The 22,028-nt window shown below is 35.7% G+C and overlaps 1 protein-coding gene across 2 annotated transcripts in view; it reads right to left on the bottom strand.

Annotated features, from left to right (window-relative positions):
• LOC150083689 (PAX3- and PAX7-binding protein 1) overlaps nucleotides 1-22,028 on the bottom strand; it is a 188,769-nt gene that overhangs the window by 147,659 nt on the left and 19,082 nt on the right. For both annotated transcript variants that reach the window (XM_090378126.1, XM_090378125.1), the window contains exons 2-6: nucleotides 20,872-21,047; nucleotides 19,992-20,103; nucleotides 7,648-7,780; nucleotides 7,385-7,518; nucleotides 1,800-1,888 (exon numbers count right to left, since the gene is read on the bottom strand). In XM_090378126.1, coding sequence (XP_090234252.1) covers nucleotides 1,800-1,888; nucleotides 7,385-7,518; nucleotides 7,648-7,780; nucleotides 19,992-20,103; nucleotides 20,872-21,047 — 644 coding nt within the window. The remainder of the gene's footprint in view (nucleotides 1-1,799; nucleotides 1,889-7,384; nucleotides 7,519-7,647; nucleotides 7,781-19,991; nucleotides 20,104-20,871; nucleotides 21,048-22,028) is intronic.

Below are 22,028 nucleotides of genomic sequence, written 5' to 3'. Positions count from 1 at the left end.
CTTTACATGCTTCAGGATGCCGAATACCTCGGTTTTATGGTCTCCTGAAGACCCACAAGGTCAGTATTCCGTTGAGACCGATAGTTTCATTTGTGGGTAGTCCCACCTATGCCTTATCGAAATTTCTAGCTAGGATTATTTCGTCTATAGTAGGACATTCCGGTTTAGTGGTCAAGGACAGCAAAGAATTTGTAGAGTATGTAAGAAATCAGATTATAGGGGATGAAGATCTTATGACTTCCTTCGATGTGGTATCGTTGTTTACATGCATCACAATTAAACATGGGGTTCATTGTGTAAGATCAGCCTTAGAACAAGATGATGCTATTAGTGCTAGGTGTTTGTTAAGCATTGATGATATTTGTAAAGGGGTGGAGTTCTGCCTTGCCAGTACCACTATGATTTTTCAAAATGTTATGTACAAACAGGTCCATGGCACAGCCATGGGTTCCCCCATTAGTGCCATAGTGGTTAATTTAGCTATGGAGGAACTAGAAGCCAGGATTTTCCATCAGTTAGATTTTCCCATGCGCGAATGGAAGAGATATGTTGACAATACGTTTACCATTATAAAAAAGGGGAGGGAAGATGATATACTCAACTTACTTAATAGCTTCTCCCCATTTATACAATTCACCTTGGAGGTGGAAACAGCTAGTACCCTCCTGTTTCTTGATGTCCTGGTTATTAGAGATGGTGCTAGAGTGAAGACTACAGTTTATAGAAAACCAATGTGTCATAGTCAGTATCTGGCTATCAATATAACAGGCCTATCAACATAAAGATAGCATAGCCAGGGCATTAATAAATAGGGTGTGGTCCCACTGCAGTACCCCCCCCCCCCCGAGGACAGGGAAATGGAAGTTAGTAAGATCACAGCAGACCTTAATAAGTGTGGTTACCCCCAGAGGGTCTTGGACAAATATGTTTATAGGACTGGGTCCAAGCGACGGGAACCCCCTCCCTCAGTGGCTACTGCTTACATTCCCTACTATCCGGGCCTTTCAGAGCGTGTGGCATGGGCACTGTGGGAGTGTCAGACTCGCTGTGTGCAGCTTCCGGGGTGGAGGTTGCACATAGTGGTGTCTCAGGTCAAAGACCCTGTAACCCGAGATTCCACCAGTAGTGTAGTTTATGAGATTAAGTGCCCGGATTGTGGGGGAGACAGGGCGATGTCTAAAAGACCGTCTGGGGGAACATTTGACCGCCATCAAAACTGTGAACTATGCTAGGTCTTCTGTGGCGGAACACTTTTGGGAGAAGCAGCATCAGATCTCCCCTGAAGATGCGGTCATTACTGACCATGCGCATCGGTTCTGAGAATGCAAGTGGCTCAAGAGCTTGCAAATCTGTTCATCCTGTCATATCATTAACAGGGACAGGGGTGTGCGATTGTCCTCAGACGCGATGATTGGTTCCACATGGCACACTCCCGGGTCACTTCCGTCTCCTGTACACAAATAGACACTACTGATGATATTCCTGGTGAGTCACATGAGTGCCATATGACTCACCAGGAACATCACTGTGACTGTTGAGAAAGGAGACAGCTGTCACCGAAAGCTTCGGATTTCCGGTATTTTAACTTATTTTAATGATTTTAGTATTTTGTTTTTAACTGTTTTATCATACTGATTTTATATATATATTTTTAGTACTTATTGTAATAGTCCAGTTTACTGTATCATCTTATTTTATTCTATTTTATTAAATACTTGGTTGGTGTTTGAGTATTAATTTTCTTGAATAAGACTGGTGAATATCAAATACTTTGAAATTTCTAAAGATGCAAAGCATACCTGAGCTATACTGACACCTTTTCGTATTTGTTCCCGTTCCCAACGCTCAAGTTCATCAGCTTCTTCATTTTCTAACTCTGTTGCTTCTCCTATTTACAAAAAAAAAGAAAAGAAATATGAATAGGAAAAAATAAGAAATATAACAATAAATGATTTTTTTAATTTACTACGTTGTAATCAGGAAAAAAAAAAAAAAAAAAAAAAACTTCTTTCCAAAAGAAACTACAGAGAAGAATCTTGTCTCTTTGAGAAAACCCATGGAGAATTTCATTTGATCCTGGTAGTAGGTAGTAGCAAATATCCTAAAAATTAAAATTTATCTAAAATACATGAGGGAGGAGTAGAACATGCTCATAAAAATAAAATATCGCATTAGGTCAAGTCTAAAAATTCTAAACCTGAACCATTTTAGTTTTTACAAAATGGCAAACAGCAAAAAAAGAACAAATTTAACTTATCTAACAAGTTGATTTTACTTTTTAAATTTTTATAAAACATTATTAAAGCTTTTAAGTTTCTTTCTTTTCCTTTTTTTTTTTTTTTAACTACATAGTATAGTATTTCAAATTTAATACACAACAGAAAATAAAAAATTCTGAACCTAGACTGCTCAGAAATGACACAAACCATTCTTAAAATTTCGCATTATGTCACAATTTCTAAATATATGGGCTTTTGTATATTTAGAAAATATACATATTATGGTGTTTTTTTTTACCCATAATATGTACAGGAATTCCCCAGCTTACGTAATACTTGACTTATGGAAATTCGACTTTACGTAAGTTTTTGCCGGCCAGTGCAAATTTAAAAAAATCGTGGAAACATATTTTGCATCCTGTAGAAATAAATGGAGATATCATGAAAATATCGTAATGTGAACCCAATCACACATTTTTTATTTTATTATTATTATTTTTTTTTTGTAATTCGTTCCAGACCTCGGAAGTTGAAAATTTCGCTATATATCTCTCTAAAAGGTCATTTTTATAATGGAAATTGCACTATACTTTTATTGTTATTATATGTTCTGTTCAAGAATCAATTTTGAATGCCTTTGTGATATTTTTCTAACACGCATTTCTGGAGGTCACTACCATAAAACAATAAAAACAATTTTGCACTTTCCGATTTATTGGGCTTTTCTGTTACTTGCAGTAATTATAAATGGGTAGTAAACTCGATATTATTGTATTTGCGATAATACCGATAACTGGAATTGTGGGTTATTACGTTACGGTATGATGATGAAATGTGTTCCCTTTCACTGAAATCTTAAATCATATAAAAAATATAAATAAATTTTCAGAATCTTCTCTTCATTCGTTTTTACTTATTACAATGGTGAAGGGAAAGGGACCAATGGAAAATGCAAGTGGTGGCGTGGACAGTGCGCATGTAAAAAGGACAGTGGGCATGTAAAAGAACATGTTAAAGAATCAATGCATTTAAGATCAACAGTGATCACAAAACAGTGTTCGGGTGCTATATCGAAGATGGAAAAGCTATTAATAATATGGATGGAAAATCAGATCCAGAAGCAAGTGCCCCTGACTCCAATGGCCATTCAAGCAAAAGCAAGAAGTATTTATGAAGATATTAAAACCCCAAGCCAAGTTCGTGGAAAGCAACGGGTGGTTTAATAGGTTTAAGCATCATGCTGGTTTCCAAAACATTAAAGTATGCGGTGAAGTGCCGATTCTGCAGCTGCAGAGAAATTTTGTGATGTGTTGGAAAAACCCCCCTTCTAAATCTCCACAGCCCTCTACTTCCGCAGCAGCATGCTTATCAGCTGGAGAGTTAATTCTGGCAACGATGCTCAAAAGGTAAAACTTGCTGACCTGCCTGTCTCCTCTCTCTTTTTTGTAATTTTATAATTTTGAAATTTTTGCACACTTCTATAATTTTTCCTGCGCATGAGATAAAAAAAATTGAATAAATAATTCTATTTACATGTTCGTCAAACATTTATTTTTTGCTTCAATCAAATTCAGCGTGCATAGTTGCGAGTGCTGCATAAGCATTTAGGGACATTCCGACTTATGTAAAATTCAACTTACATAGTTTCGCTGAACACATTACGTAAGTCAGGGAGTGGCTGTATATCTTACTACAATTTAGGGAAGCAGATACAACACGACACTGATCTGTTGTATTACCTGTAAATAATAATGTTTGCATGTGATTGCAGATGGCAGTAATGTTGAGGGGGGTTAACATGTTTAGAGATGTCTGCTTCCCATCTCTTTCTTTCCGTAATAACGGGACAGTTGTGATGTGAGTACATGTATATTTTATCTGCATATCTACTGCATATAGTTTGTTTCATTTGATTAGCATTGTGCTTTGTATTGTATTGTTAAAATGCTTAAGCAGAAGCAAAGAAAGTTTCTCAATCACACTCTGGCACAATTTCTGCTACATGTGTGTGTGGTTGACAACAAAAACTCTGAGAAAGAAAATCTACAATATTACTAAATGTGCATATTCTTTGTACTTTGGTTGCATTAAAAGACTGGGACAAAAACTGGGCACCACATAATGTACTGTACTACCTGAACCACAAAATTGGACTCTAAATATGCACTATATTACCTGACCACATTTCTGAGGATGTGGCTAAATGGGAAAATTAAAAATATGCTTTCTGCTGTTCCTCTGGTGTGGACCAGAATTGATAATTGCTATTTCTGCATGACAAAAATATTAGGAATGCCCAGGAAAAGCAAGCACAGCATCAAATATCCTAACATATCATCTGCAATAAGATCTGTTCCACATAACGAAGACCTGTTGATACCAGATCTCCCAAAATCATGGAATAGAGGAAGCAGTGATGAATGTAGCAAGGATTCTTGGGTTTTAGATTTTATTGGACTGTGCACTACCAACCAGAAAATTATAACGTGTGCATTTAATTAAGCAAGAAGAGTTGAATGGTGTGGTTTGTGATTTAAACTTATCTATAGGGCAAACAGAACTCCTTGGTTCTAGGGTATAACAGTGGAAATAAGAAGCAGTTTTGCTGCACAATGGAAATGCATTCCAATCAGTTCTGCTTAATGCTGTTGGCTTGAAAGGAACATATATGGACAAAGTAGTGGCACATGATGCTTTCTTGCATCATGTGCCACTACTACTACTACTACTACTACTACTACTACTACTACTAATATTTTTTTTTGGTAGTTGTTGGCGCATCGGCTTCTGTGGCCATAATGCACCTCCCAAGGTTTTTGCAGTACTGTACTTTGATCCAAGCCCGAGGCGGGATTCGAACCCGCGACCTTTGGGTTGCCAGGCAGGTGCTTTACCCACATGGCTAGCCCGGTCGGCCTAAAGGAACATATGAAAGCATGTCCAAGATATATGAAACATATGAAAGTATGTCCATGAGTACAATAAAGTATCGTGGCTTTGTTTGGAATGTCTGTAATGATCTTAAGATAATTGGATTATTCACTTGTCTACATGGAGGTTTCATAAAATAGTTGTTTTCTATGTTTGTGGGATAGTCGTGCAACAGAACACTATACTGGACAGCATAGGAGGAAAAAGAGGGAGGATTTTTACCAGGGAGAAGGCAATACAAAATATATTCTGCTGGTTGAACCAAAACAGGTTCCTCTTTCACCTTTGCCTATAAAGTTTGGATTAATGGAGGATTTTGTTAAGGCTCCGGATATAAACAGAAGTGGATTCTGCTAAGTCAAGTGTTTCCCAATTTAACAGATGCAAATTTGAAAGAAGGGATTTTCATTGAGCCTCAAATAAAGAAACTCCTCAAAGATGTATCTGAAACACACTTACATGATACTCAGATGAGATGCCATCTACTAGAAGTAAACATGAAATGAAAGAGTGATTGTTCCTCGTGCACTGAATTAAGATCAGCAGAAATTGCTGCCATTTCAGAACATAGTTTGAGCTGAACTGCATGTCTCTCCTGTGTCTGTGCTGTGGAGGGACAAAGAGCAAATGTCTGACTGAGCAAATGTGCCATGTATGGAGAGAATTGTCCATCTCGTGCACATGTTCGAGTGGCATGCATATTTTGTCCATGGAAAAAGAATCACTAGAAGAAGAACATCGAGCCGCAAAATCGGCTTGAATGCTAGAGTTGATTGAAAAGGTGCAGGAAATCATTACCAATGACCGGTGTGCAATGGACCAAATGATTTCAGATTTATGTGTTAATAAGAAAACCATTTGACAAACAATAACCCAGGATTTGAAGAAAATGAAGGTCTGTGCATGGTTCGTTCCACATCTGTTAACAGATGGTCAATGACAGGCATGAGATGAACAGCGCGGAGAACTCATTGAAAGCAAACCCAACTTCATGAATTTGATCATTAGAGGTGAAGAGATGTGGTGTTTTCAGTACAACCACACAACAAAGTGACAGAGTGGAAGTCAGCAAACTCTCACAAAGCCAAAAAAGCTCATCAAGAAAGGTTGAAAATCAAAACCATGCTCATCACTTTCTACAATAACAAGGGAATTGTACACAAAGAGTTTGTGCCCAATGGCCTAAGTGTTACTGCGGCTTACTATCTGAACGTTTTGAAACTTTTGTTCCAGAGAATCCATCATGTGCAACCACAATAAAGAGAAGACAGCAGTTGGTTCCTCTTGCACGACAATGCACCAAGTCATGAGGCTATCACTGTTCAGGAGTTTTTGGCTAGCAAAAATGTCTGCATACTGTTACACCCATCGTGTTCACCAGACTTAGCCCTGTGCGATTTCTTTTTGTTCCCAAAGTTCAAGGTGCCACTGAAAGACTGTCATTTTGATGATATCAACAACATTCAAAGAGCTGTGATAAGAACAATATGACCGTGAGAAAAATATGACGAGAACAGTTGAAAGATGAGACATGGGTCTCATTTTCCAACTGCCATACTGTGTACATTATATGTTTGATTAAAGCATTTTATATTGAATAGGACACATTTTTAAGATAGCATATGTATTATTGTGTGATATCTGAAATTGGTTGTTCATTAAGTTATAAAAATTTAAGTACATGGTTAAATAGGAAACTACAGAAATTTGATAGAGACAATAATGAAAGACATGAGAGACATAATTTTGGCATTTTTGTAATCGGGATCAATTTCCTCAATCTGCAATTTTTTGCTCTGGAGAAACAACTTTTCTTTCTTTCTTCACCCCCCCCCTCCGATAATGTAATTGAACTTTATATATTGATATTAGCAACATGTCATAACCAATATACAGATATATTTAAAATTAATTTATTATGCTGTCTAAGCTTAACTAGCAGTACTTTAGTGGGAATGATAAAAAATATTAAAATGCTTCATTTTGATCTTTTTCTTTTTTAAAGTTTCATTTTCCTTGACCCTACAATATAAAGGAGAGCTATTTTATTGTTGCTACCAACTTGGTCACAAATATGCATCAAGGTATACACAGGATAACTTAAGAATTTGTGAATAAATTCATAAAATCATAAATTATTTATAGTAACTGCCTTCCAACAAAACTTTCTGGCTTATTACATATGATAGCCCTAACAGACTTCTGAGTAAATATAAGCATTCAAAACAACATACGTTCTTGAGCAGACAAAAATGCTGCCCGAGCCTTTTGTTTCTCTACTGCAACCATATTCACTGTAAAATTCATTCTGCTTGGTTCATCATCATCGTCATCATCATCATCGTCACTTCGATCATTGTCATCTTCTCTAAAAAGAAGTATTACATGAAAGTTAATATCACATAAAAAATAAAATAATGCCAGTCTAAGCATGCTGACAAATAAGTACTGTATATATATTTAGCTACATTAGGACACCCTAACTCAAAAAAATTACCTTATTAACCGAGAATTACTTTCTTGTGGATCTTCAGGTACTTCATTTATAGGAATGAAATCTCCCATTTCCCGTGCCATCTGGCGATGTTTCTTCATAGCATAAATGGTCTTTGCATCAGGAATAACCCCACCTGGTGAGGAAAAAAATGTTAATTAATAAAAAAGAACCACCAATTTCATTAATATAAAATGCTAGATGACATATCTATGTTAGATGACATACTAAGCATAACCTTAAAAAAAATCAAACAGTTGTCAGATTTACTAGAAGCTTAAATTCACACAAAGTGAGGTGCCTTGGCGGACAGCATATGTGGACTGCCAAGGCAGTGAGTGTATGAACGTGTGTGTGTGTGTGTGTGTGTGTGTGTGTGTGTGTGTGTGTGTGTGTGTGTGTGTGTGTGTGTGTGTGTGTGTGTGTGTCATTCAGTAATAGTCTGCAACTATTTTGATTTTTGCATTGTGCCTACACAATTCATTTCACAAAACCTCATCTCAGAGATAGTGTTGAAGGTGCTGGCACTCAACTCATATTCTTCACATCTACTGAAGATATGAAGATCCCGGTCTAATCAAGAAGCATGTGCTACACGCTGCTGCTCCTGCCCACCTGGTCACGGAGGTGCCGGCAGACATGCCTTAGCTCTTCATGGACAAGTCACATTGAGAAACACACTAAAAATACACACTGAGGGTTACTGAGTTCATCATGTGCCTGGAACATTTCTTTTCAGAATATATGAAAACTTAAAAGCTTCACTTCTTCTTTTAAGTTAAATGGAAAAAAAATTTTTAAAAATAAAAATAAATTGAAAAAAGCAAAAAAAAAAAATAATAATAAATAAATAAAATAATAATAATAATAATTAAATTCAAAAATCTGTTTTTATTTCTTAAATTTTTAGTACAACTTCCTTACACATATGGACAATTATATTGTTTTTCATATGAGTGAAAACCTATGTTCATGTACATTTTATAATAATACTGGTCATATTCTACTTATCTTGTAATGGTGAAATTATTTGTTAATTATACTGCAAATCTCGAATATGGCAACTCTGGGATTTGAAGTCACCAATTTTTGAATTTTTCTTGTTAATCAATAATCTCTCTCTTTCTCTATGCATATAAAATTCAAATACCTACTATTTTTGCCAGTTTAGCATGGGCATTATTTAGTCTATTCTAAGCATGAGAGATGGAAAACTAGCACAATGTTTGAAACAGATTAATTTTATTTATTTTTTTACCTTTCGAATCTGTCCAAAAATTGGTTTTGTCAGTTTTAGTATAACATAAGGAAATTTGCTGAATTAATTTACGATTTATAAATTGTGTTAATCAAACAATTAATTACACTGGTTTACAGTGTATCTGGGGTTTGAGTAAAAGTATGTGGCAGTTATTTATGCATGTTTACTGATTACTAAACCGAAGTCCGTTTGTTTCTATCACGTAAAGATTTTTCACAATTCATTAACAAAATATTACCTAGGTATTATACGCAATGTGTATATAACTATAGTTTCTGCAATGGGTTACAAGTTTTATACCCCTATATTCGTAATCAGTATCAAATATTTTCCTCAAATACAACAGATTGTGCATGTTTAACCCATAACTACACACGCTGCAAGGTAGCCGATCTTGACTCAGGCAGGTAGACGGTCCCTCACCCTGCTCTTCTGGCCCATCTGTGATTCCCAGAATTTTATTTTCCAAGTGCAGTCTGGGAGACTCCTCTGTGTAGTTATGGGTTAAACCTGTCTGAGCATGCACTCACTTGTTTGTACAGTCCACTCAACCACAGAGCCTATATAAGTGGCACATCCCTTATGCGGTCACAGTACTCCTGTAAAAACCGTTGTGAGCTCTCATTGTGTGTTAGTTTTCTTTTAGTATGGCAACCAGAAAGTGTATAAACAGTCCCAACATATTTTGTTACATATGTGGTTGTTTTGTTCCTGTAAAGCAGAGGCGAAATATTACCAATTTTGTAAAAAAATCATATATGCATATTTTGACATAAAACTAGGCGATCAGGATAAATCGTGGGCACCACATAAAGTATGCCATACATATATCAAACATCTTAGAAAATGGAGTCAAGGAAAAAAGGTGTGCTTGCCATTTGTTATTCCTATGGTGTGGCGCAAGCCAGTAAGCCATGCCGAATGTTACTTTTGTGTATGTGACATTAAAGGTTACAATTCAAAAAATAAAAAGGACATCAAAAATCCAGATCTACCGTCAGCCATAAGACCGGTTCCGCATGGACCTGATCTGCCTGTAAAACCTCCACCAGAAACTTTAGAGTCCACATCTTCTTCCACCAAAGCAGAAGCTAAAGAGGTTAGTGAAGAGGAATGTTATCAACCACAAAATATTTTAATGCCACAGCAATTCATGCAAGTTGAATGATTTAGTAAGGGACTTAGGTCTTCCAAAGTATGCTGCTGAAATTCTGGGATCCAGACTTCAAGCAAAGAACTTACTTGCTCCCCAGGTACATCATTTTCCTGGTACAAAAATTGTGAAAGGGAGTTTATAAAGTATTTTTCACAAGAATGTCTTCTCATATATTGCAGTGATATTGCTGGGAGCTCCATCATATGTCCTTAGGAGCTCCATCATATGTTCCTAGTGAATGGAGACTATTTATAGACTCTTCTAAGACTAGTTTAAATGGTGTTCTCTTGTATAATGGAGATAAGTACACATCCGTGCCAGTTACTCATTCAGTCTACTTAAAAGAAACATATGACAATCTAAAGTTGATTCTGGAGAAAATTAAATATCAAGATTACGAATGGCAACTATGTGGAGACTTAAAAGTGTTATGTATGTTGTTGGGGCAACAGGGTGGGTACACTAAAATGCCATGCTTTATTTGTGGCGATCCGTGGGATAGCAGAGCTAAAGCGCTATATTGGACAAAGAAGCAATGGCCTCGGGGGCACAATCTTACACTGGGGTCAAAAAATATTGTGCACAAAAATTTGGTGAAGCCAGATAAAATACTTTTACCTCCACTGCATATCAAGTTAGGCATAATGAAGCAATTTGTTAAAGCACTGAATAAGGATGGCAAATGCTTTAAGTACCTTTGCAGTAAATTTCCCAGTTTATCTGATGCAAAACTTAAGGAGGGTATCTGCATTGGTCCCCAAATTAGAAAATTGGTTTTAGACAGTCAGTTTGAAACTACTATGACTGATGTTGAAAGGGAAGCCTGGATTTCTTTTAAAAGTGTAATGGAAAACTTTCTAGGAAATCATAAATCACAGGATTATGAGAAAATTGTTCAAAATATGCTAGAAAAGCTTCGCAATTTTGGTTGCAATATGAGCATCAAAATTCACTTTTTACATGCCCATCTTGATTTTTCCCCTGAAAATCTTGCACAGATGAGCAAAGAACAAGGGGAGAGGTTCCATGAGGACATAAAGGAAATGGAGCAGAGGTACCAGGGAAGGTGGAATACAAGCATGATGGCCGACTACTGCTGGTGTTTAAAAAGAGAGAAACCTGGCACTGTACATAAAAGAAAAACGATTAAACGTTCTTTTCAAAGAGACGAAGGTCTGATTAATGAAAGTTTCAGAATTTTGATTAATACTTGTTAGTATTTATGTATTTTTAATATATGAAAATGTAATCCTATCAATTTGTCATTACTAAATACAATGAAGTTATATACTTTCGTAAAAAACAATACTTTCTTATTTCTTAAATTGTGATGTATCTGGATGTGATAGAAAAAAAATCTAAGTCATATTTGAAATCACAGTAACATATTTCGGCAGTAGGACCTATTGAAATTCAAACCCCAGTGAACAAACTTAAATTTGTAAACTAGTGTTATTATAGTACTAGAAAACTCAACCTGCTACGAAGGCAATATTTTGCTTATGTGCAACTTGATTGTTCACTGTGTCAGTAAGCTGCTTTTCCAATGGTGTTTTTTTTTTTTTTTTTTTTTTTTTTTGGTAGTTGTTGGCGCATAGGCATCTGTGGCCATAATGCACCTCCCAAGGTTTTTGCAGTACTTTGATCCAAGCCCGAGGCGGGAATCGAACCCGCGACCTGTGGGTTGCCAGGCAAGCACTTTGCCCACCCGGCTAGCCCGGTCGGCTTTCCAATGGTGTATACAATAGTTTTATACTAAGTGCTAAATTTAAAAAAAAAAAAATAATAATAATAAACAACCTATTTGCTAACAATAAACACAGTGATCATGTTACTCTATCTGCTTGATTATATTAATACACTACTGCTGGGGTTTCACCATGCAATCAGAGACCAAATACCATGTTACTGTAATGCTGTTACTGAATATAAGTACAGTCAGTCCTCGTATAACACGTGTTTACACTACACGAATTCGATCATACACAATTTATAAATAGGGGAACGATATCGTATATAACACGAACCGAATTCGCTTATGCACGATTCACCTTTGTGTTTACAAGAAACGGCAGTCGAACGCGGAATCACCCCAACTGAACGCAACATGATAGGAATGAAAAGAAGATTCTGAAAATGTATTTGTTTTTTTATATCAGTGAAGGGGAAACACATTTCACCATAATAATGTAAAAACCCACACAATTCCAGTTATCGGTATTATCACAAATGCAATTAGATCGAGTTTACTACCAGTTTATAATAGATTCCATGAGCAGAAACTCAACTGGAAATTGTTTTTATTGTTTTATGGTAGTAATCCCCAGAAATGTGCTTTAGTAAAATGTGAGGTGTTAATAGTGTGTCTCTGCCTTTACAATGTTGCTTATTGAGTTGCTACACGCACGCAGCTTTGTTTATGTGTATCAAGCGTGCCTCCTTATTTTGTAATTATGCTTTATTCCCTAAAAATAAGTAAAATACTTAAAAGGAAACGTTGGTGAAGACACTACAGATTCAGAGAGAAAAAGAAAAGCAATATCGATAAACAGAGGCGGACTGGGTCAAAAATTCTTACCCGGGAAAATTTGTAGTGGCCTCATACTAGCGTTTATGGCCAAAATCACACCGGCCTCCGGCCCACCGGGGTTTCCCCGGTAAGGCTTATGGCCAGTCCGCCTCTGTCGATAGAAAAAATTTTTTATGAAATTGTGAAAACGCTTTGCGCAAAATGAAAGACCATGTGATATTGCACGTGCTACAGGCCTAAATGAGGCAACACCAAGGATTAGAAAGAATGCAGAGAAAATAAAAACAACTTTCATTGCAGGAACAACTCAAAGTGTAATTAAAATCCATTAGATAAAGACACAAAGAATTGGAAGAGATGGAATGGCTGTCATCTGTTTGGTTAGAAAAATCAAACAAAGAACAAGTTTGCTTACGATAGAAGCAAAAGCATTAGCAATATTTTATTACGTAATAGTCATAATAAAATACTAAGTATTTTATTACGATTATTTATTGTGGTTGGTAATAAATGTGTTCAATCTTGGGTGGTCAGCATCTAACCCTATTTTTCCCATAGGGCCTGTTGTTTATATTGCACGATTTTGCATTGCACAAGGGTTTCTAGGAACACAACTATCGTGCTATACGAGGATTGACTGTAACTGAAAGTCCATTACTTCTGTACTTTCTCAACATGTCTCCGATTGTGTGTAGAGTCACACACTGTAGGATTCTTGCATTTGCATGGATAAAACCAGCTCTGTTGTGTCCATATCACCATGTTCATTTGGACACCAGTGATGACATGGACTTCTTGTCTGTACTGCAATGCAGTTTCCAAAATTGCTGACCTTTGCAATCACCGTCAATAAGTCACAAGGCTAGAGTTTTGACAACGTGGGTGTAGTGGTTGACAGTCAAAACTCCTTTTTATGGGGACAGCTGTAAAGTGGCATTGTCAAAGTGTAGATTATATAATGGCATCAGAATTTCCATAAATCATAACAGCATAAAGAATATTGTATTTAAAAAAGTTCTGTATAGAAACACAATGGTAGTTACAAGGGAGCCCAGGAAATGTTTTGAAGGGCTTTCAAAATTTTTTTCTTCTTCTTTTTTTTTTTTTTTTCTTAATTACAGGTATCTCTCGCCTACTGTGGAGATTAGGAATTGGCAAATCCTTGCAAGCTGCAACTACAGATGGTAGTACTTAATGTAAGAAGATTAAAGGAGGGCATTCCAGCCATTTCAAGTCCTGAGACTTGGCACTCTGGAATATGATGGGAGTGATTTATAGATGGAAGAGTTATATGCAAAGGATGTAGAAACTGGCTTAAAGAATTATATGAATGAAAGTTGTTTCTCTCTTTTTTTAAATTTCTTCACAGTTCTTTATAAAGTAATAGGGCAGCTTTGGGTTTTTCAGTCCCCAAAACATGTAAAATCGGTTTGTGAACACACTTGCTCAGACATAATACATCAAGAACCATGCAAACAGGCAGAAGACTAACACTCAAGATAAAATAAAAATCTCCAAAACAAAGACAACTGTAAATAAATTTAAGAATAATGTAGGGGGGCAGGTGGACCCCCACTTTACGATTGGTTCACTGTACAATCAAATCACGTTACGATGGACTCTCCATAATAAAATACCCTTCACTATATGACCTTTGGTAGGCAATGGTAATTGTGATCATGTTTGTGAATTGAATTTTAATTCTATTAAACAGCGATTCTAATAAGCAAAAATAGGAGGAATGTTATCCACAGGCCAAAAAAAGTAAACATCACAAATTTACACTTTATATTACCAATTAACAAAATTAAATGATACTTGAAAATCAGAAGAATATTTTTCACAGGTTAGCAAAATAAAAATAAATTTATGCTTACGTACATAGCTTAATTAATACTGCAATATGTACATACTAACTAACTGATATTTCAGTTACTGACTTTTTTTGGGGGAAGGGGGGGGTGTAAAATTTAAAACAGTAAAAAAGATAAGCAATCGGTAACAAAGAACATGGCATGCACAAATTGCAACTAACAAGATATGAACAAGTGAGATAGGCAGTAACAAGTTTATGAAGTTTAAAAAGTAAGAACGAAGAGAAGATTTTGAAAATTTTTGTTTTTTATAGGATTTAAGAAGAGGGGAAGCACATTTCACCACAATAACACAAAAACCCACACAATTCCAGCTATCGGTATTATCACAAATGCAATAAGATCAAGTTTACTACCCGTTTATAATAGATTGCACTAACAGAAAAAAGCCAAATAAACTGGAAACTGCAAATTTTTTTTATGATTTTATGGTAGTGACATCCAGAAATGTGCTTTAGAAAAATATCACAAAAGCATTCAAAACTGAACGTCTTTGTGATATTTTTTGAAGAAGATAAAATGAACATGGTTTACTGAAATTAAAGTGGCTGATTCCACTAACCAGTGATCATGTTAACTGGCACCAATCTATTTCACTTTACAATGGGATGAGCTTAAGATTGTCCCCAAGTGGACCATGTAGTCATTCCTCTTGGCTAATAGCAATGTTTGTAAACATGTTGGCCGCGTGTTTTGTTTTTGTATCCTTTAGCTGAAGTGATTTTTTTGTGTTGTGCTTTAATCAATATATTAGCTTTAATAAATTTTTTTAATCAATATGTACAATTTCCATTATAAAAATCACCTTTTATAGAGATAAATAACTTAGTTATATAGTGAAAATTTCAACTTTCAAGGTATTGGAATGAATTACCAAAAAAAAAAAAAATGTGTTATTGAGTTTACATTATATTTTCGTAATACAATGGTGTCTCTGGAACAGATTAATATCGTAAAGTGGGGTCCACTGTACTTATATACTTTCACAATCTGCGCAAGTATATATTCAATAGATCTTGCTACTTGGGATCCACAGGAAATCTTTCAGGACAGTCTCGTACAGTCACACTTCATTACAAGACAGGAATGCTTCATTTCATGCCTTATCAATGTTATAGAATGTCTTCATTATGTGGAAATTTTTTGGCAGTGACTCTGAGTTGGTGAATCTGCATGGTGAACTGCACATAACAAGTGTATATGCTTATCTTGGTAGGATTGTCCCCACCTGCCCCTCTTATCAATGGGTCCCACTGATAAGAGGGACAGGTGGGGACAATCCTGCCGAAACACCAACAGTGAATCCAGGTTCCACAGCTTCATGTCACTTTCTCCAAATGCAGATATGCCCATCAGCATGACAGAGTTGTAACAAACAGAATTCATCAGACTAGGCAACAGATTTCCACATGTCAGTGTTGGTGCTGACATGCCCATACAAGTAGCAGTTTCTTATCTCACAGTGAGCATGGATACCCACAACAGCTAATGCCTGGCACACAGTCCATGTGATTATTGGTCTTGCTATTCCTACATCATACTGGATGGTTAGCTAGGCCACTGTGTTACGGGACAAGACACGTGACACTCGCCACGGGTGTGAACCACGTACAGCTATTCCACGTATGACCTTTGGCTGGTTGTTCGACTGCTGTTGATCCAGTTGAGGCAGAATCACGACACCACAAAACAGGAACACTTAACCACGTTAGCTGTTGTTGAGATAGTGGCACCTGCACAACTTGCTCCAACAATTATTCCAAGTTCAAAGTTAGAAAACTCTTGATGCCAACTCTCTTCCTCACAGACACTCAAAAACTGATTGGCACACGTGCAAACTACAATCTTATGTTAGCCATTCCAGATTTTGAGCTTTCACAGACGAGTCCATTCCCACAGAAGGGGGTGTTCCTACTGCAAAGCCAGCTCACTGTATATAAACAAAACTGAAAAAAAAAACTATAGTTCTATCTTTTCAGGCAATAATCACAATCAATTTAACAAGTTAGAAGAAATAGAATGGCAGCATAATTGGCTGAATCTAAACATATAAGTCATGAAAAAATGTTCTTTTTTTCTTAAACATCAGCATAATCAACTCAGTCTGTCTGTCTGTATGTTCTCATAAATAATGTCAATACAAATTAAATTCACCAACTAAACAGACATTTTTTTCAAATGGACAGCAGTATTAAACCAAAGATGTCTTTAGGCTTCCCACAGTCACTCAAAGAAAAATAACAAAAGTAACATTACCTTCTGTTCTTCAATCAGAATGACTATTGAGTGTTGTCTTATGTGTATGTTTGTATTCACCAAACCTTTTATTTATTTCCTTTACCACAGTGCAGAATAAAAATGATTTTCAAAGAGCCTCTGAGAATTGTGTGTTATGATCTATCATTGGTTATATCAGTGCCCTAAGATATAGTACAGTCAGTTCTGCTATAATGCACATTTTAGAAATGCAAATTTGCTCCAACACAACTGTTTTTTTAGGGAATAATGCGAGTGTAACGTGATTTTCGCGTTGCCTTGTGTGTGATTTGGTCTGCAAGTAAAACCAGGTGAATGCAAAACCCGGCACTAAGCTGAACTTGCGCAGCAATACATACAAGTTTACAAAGCTTAAAACACATCAAACATCAAATGTGTGAGAGCTATATTTCACATTTACTGTAGTGGTCATAGATACACCGTTGCCATTTGCTGTATTCATAAGATAACAGGTGATATTGCAGGCCAACTCACTGTTTTCAGGAGCTTACATTTTTCTATTCAAACATAAATTTCATGAGGCATGAGCAGAGGAGTACATTTCTGGAGGTCACTACCACAAAACAATGAAAACAAATTTTCAATTCCCGGTTTATTGGGCTTTTCTGTTAGTGAAATCTAATTATAAACATGTAGTAAACTGTATCTTATTGCATTTGCGATAATACTGATAGCTGGAATTGTGTGGGTTTTTACATTACTATGGTGAAATGTTTCCCCTTCCACGAAATCTTCAATCATATCAAGAGCGTAAATAAATTTTCAGAATCTTCTCCTCATTCCTATTTTTTAAGCTTCGTAAACTTATTACTCGTTATCTCACTTGTGCAATTTGTGTGTGCCATGTCTGTCGTTACTGATTACTTATCTTTTTTACTGTTTTAAATTTTACAATCCAAAAAAAAAAAAAAGTGTCAGTTAACAGAAATATTATCAATTAGTATGCATATATTACAGTATTAAGTAAGCTATGTACGCAAGCGTACATAGTCTCCGACCAATACAAGGTATCTTGTCAAGGTAAAATGCTATATTTACTGCAATATTTATTTATTTATAATAAATTTAAGATATTTAAACTTGTGTTAGCATTTTATTAGCTTTCTAACTTTTTTGTCGTGTTTTACTTTTCAGACTGAACATTTTTTTTGAGTGCTCTGCCTCATCCCTATTTTTTCCATAAGCGCAGTTGTTTTTAATATGTGAAATACCATAACGTGGAAAGTTTTAGGAACACATGTACCATGTTATAGCAGAAATGACTGTATTTAACACGTGTGTTAAATGCAGTCATTTAACACACATGTTAAATACACACAAAAGACACTTTAAAATTCCCCCTTCAAATGCCTGCTCACTTCTTTTAAAGAATGTTAAATTATCAATTTCTATTAATGAAAGTAGAGGGGTGATTTATAAGTATGTTGCCACTGTAATGGTGAAAAATATAAATACAAAACACTATAAACTGTAATTATTTTTTTTTTATTTTACTTATTTTTAACATAACGGCACAGAAAATTTAAAAAAAGGAAAAATATAAAATAAAATAAGAAAAGGTGCCCCCACTAATGTAAGTCTGTCAACCGCTGTTTTCCAGCTCAAAGCAACAATATCAAATAGAAAATTCCCACAAGGAGTGATAACATAATTAATAAATTAACAAAAAATTGCTCACTAGAATATATGTTACTAAACTCAGAAATATCTAATGGAATAAAGTCAATGTGTTTCTTCTTACTGAAACAAACAACAGTTAAAAGATCTTTAAGTTTCATTTAGCTATTCCAAAGCATGCATGCATTTAGCATTAGTAGAGGCATTTGATGCAAGAAAGCAAGCTTATGCAGCATCAGCCAAAAAAAAAAAAAAAAACCCACTTCCACTTCACCCCTCTGTTCGTTCAAAATACCTGTCCAGCTGAGCCTTAAACTTATTTAGGCTATCAACCTCCACCACAAGGGATGGCAGTCTGTTCCACCAACCAACCACCCGCTGGCTAAAGGCAAATTTCCGCACGTCTATCCTACATCTGTCTTTCCTCAATTTGAATTTATGCCCTCTCAGGTGATTTTTCTGAGCTAGAGGAAGAATCCCATCAGCATTGAGCATGCTTAAACCATTCAAGGCTTTATACACCTCTATCAGATCACCTCGCTGGTGCCTAGTCTCCAGACACTGTAATTTGCAAAACTTAAGCCTTTCTTCGTAAGAGCACCCCTTTGTTCCATTCACTAATCTTGTTGCCCTTCTCTGTACTCGTTCCAGCAGCTCTACATCCTTCTTGAAATGAGGCCTCCAGACCTGTATACAGTACTCTAGGTGTGGCCTGACCATTGCCTTGTACAATGGAATAATCACCTCCTTATCCCTGCTGGAAAAATTCCTGTATATCATTGACAATACTCCATGAGCTACTCTTGCAGCCCGTCTGCACTGCTCAGAGAACTTCATATCTGCCTGCACAATCACCCCCAAGTCCCTTTCATTCTCTACCACTGTCAGTGTAGTACCACAGAGTTGATACGTTGCTCTGGGGTTGCTGTTTCCCATGTGTAGTACTTTACATTTGTCAATGTTAAACTTCATTTGCCACCTCTCAGCCCATCTGCTCAACCTTTCCAGATCCTGTTGCAGCAGTGTAGTGTCAGTAGTGTCCTTGACAACCCTGCCAACCTTTGTATCATCTGCAAACTTGGACATTAAGCTTGATATACCATCATCAATATCATTTATAAATACAGAAAACAATAATGGACCCAACACTGAGCCCTGAGGGACTCCACTAATAACATTAGTCCACGACGAGCAGTGTCCATTGATTACCACTCTCTGTCTTCTCCCACTCAACCACCCCTTTATCCATAACCATTTGCACTTGCATTCTCTCTCTCTCTCTCTCTCTCTCTCTCTCTCTCTCTCTCTCTCTCTCTCTCTCTCTCTCTCTCTCTCTCTCTCTCTCTCTCTCTCTCTCTCTCTCTCTCTCTCTCTCTCTCTCTCTCTCTCTCTCTCTCTCTCTCTCTCTCTCACTCCCGTTTCTAAGTGAATGTAAACAAGTATATGCTCCAGAACTTATACAGCAGAAATCACATATTCAGCCACACCACATGGTCAAAGCTTCCTCTAGTTTCAGGTAATAATTTTGTTATCTTACTAGTGCAGTGTGATTGACAAGCAGCACAAAACAATTAAACAGTCACCTTCTGCAATATAATATGAGAAAACAAGAGACTATAAAAGCTTACTTACTTCTAAGTACATTTTTGAATTCATGAAAAGACTGGTTCCGTTTTCCACCTTCTTCATCTGAGTCAATTTCCATATTTTCTGCATCCTCTCCATTTAATATACTGAAAGCTTCCTACAAAACACAAATTTATTAAAAGTAAATCAGCAATTTCTATTGCTAAGTAGTATGATTCTTTCACAGCTTCTCTCTGAATATATTACTCACTGTGCATCTTAGATTTTACTTTGGCTGACTAAGAAAGCAGGTGCTTTTTCCCAATCAACACAATTTGCTTAATTAAAAAATAGTGCAGTGTTTGCTCACAAATGTTCCTATTCTTGCCTAATTCATTTAATTTTGTTAATTCGAAATAAAAATGGTATAGCATTTGTTGTAACTAGCTTTTAATATCAATTTATTCTTCTAGACCTGACAATTCCATAATTATCACAAAATTAATTTAAAATAGTGCAGTGTTTTTTTCTTAACTACTATTTTCACCTAACTCACATAATTTCTTTAATTTAAAAATGGTGCAGCATTTTATGTAACCAGTTCTTACAATCACCTTATTCTTTCCTTGAGGCTTGACAATGATATCTATAAGTATTTGGAAACACCATTAGAATTGGTCTATAAATAGTTGGGTTATTGAAATGTGGTTTTTTTTTTTTTGTTTTTTTTTGTAAAGTTTGCTTTCCAGATGGAAAGAAGATCTAGTTTCAGTATAATCAATAATTTTTTTTGTTTATAAAAATTTATGTGGATTGCAATGTTTTTAATATGTTACCCATGGGTTGGGAAACAATGGTCTATATAACGGCATGATTATTGCTTATAAAAATAATTTTATTTTCCCAGCGTCACATTTTCATATAAAAATAAGTATTAAATGCATACCTTAACTTTTTTACTTTCTTCACTTTCAATTTCTTCAACATTTTCTTCCTTTACTTCTGGTTCACTCTCCTCTTTTGGTTTATTTATTTGTTCTTGTCTTTTTTTCCTTTCTTTTTCCAACTGCTTTGCCACACGTCGGCTATAGCTTGATTTCTTAACTTGAAATACTTCTCCATCTATATATAATTGAAATATATGTAATTTAACAATCTGATAAAAAAAAAACAAAAAAACTTACTATTATATTCTGAATAATTAAAGATGGGTTTAAAAATCAAGAAAAAAAAATTACTTTAGGTAAGGGCCCTTCAATATTTTAAAGGCAAGGGACCGTTATCAAAATATTAGAGGCTAAGGCCTATCACAAAATATATCAAAGGCCAAGGGTCATAAGGTTAAACTTTTTTTTTTATACAGAGGAAAGGTACAAAATATCTACTATAAGTAAATTTCACACCATTAAAGCCAGAAAACTACTTAAACAAACAATATGTAGTTTTAAAATAAAATAAACAAAATTTACAACTACATAACACAGTGTGTATATATATATATATATATATATTTTATAAACTCATAATGCATTAGGAATTTATAAAATATATGTATAAATGGTAAGCTGTCTGTAGCTTCACATATAACAAGCTGAGGTAGGAACCTTAATAACATTAATACAAAAATTTGTCACTGTTTCTGTTTTATTAAAACTTCAGTGTCAGGCTTAATACATGGTCCATGGCAATTGTTAACTGGATATATGAGGCACATTCAAAAATTTCCCAGAATTTTACTATAAAAGTTTATTGAGTGAGCAGTTGAGCTTACTAACCTAATCACCTCAAAGTACTTTTCTTCTGTGCACACACACACTTAAAATGTTCTTGTTTATACTCCGGCATGAACACCAGGTTAGTGGAGTTTACTACAACAAATCATGATACAAATGTTAATCATATTTAGCACTCACAGGCTTGAACGCAGTCCACTCAAAGAATGCGTGCTACTGCACTCACGCTCCTAACCACTTGACTACGTCAGGCCTGCTCTGTCAGCCTTCCCACGCTTTGGAATGTTTGTTAAAATTGTGTTTTTTTAGCACATGTAAGCCTGCTTCAGCATTTTCTTTGATGTCGTCCACTGTAGCAAAACTATGATCC

This window comes from Mastigoproctus giganteus, chromosome 7 (genome assembly GCF_048544385.1).
Source record: "Mastigoproctus giganteus isolate SK-2022 chromosome 7, ASM4854438v1, whole genome shotgun sequence".
In the NCBI taxonomy this organism is placed as follows: Eukaryota; Metazoa; Arthropoda; class Arachnida; order Uropygi; family Thelyphonidae; genus Mastigoproctus; species Mastigoproctus giganteus.
The sequence above is the reverse complement of the archived record's forward strand: the minus strand, read 5'-3'. Positions and strand labels throughout refer to the sequence as shown.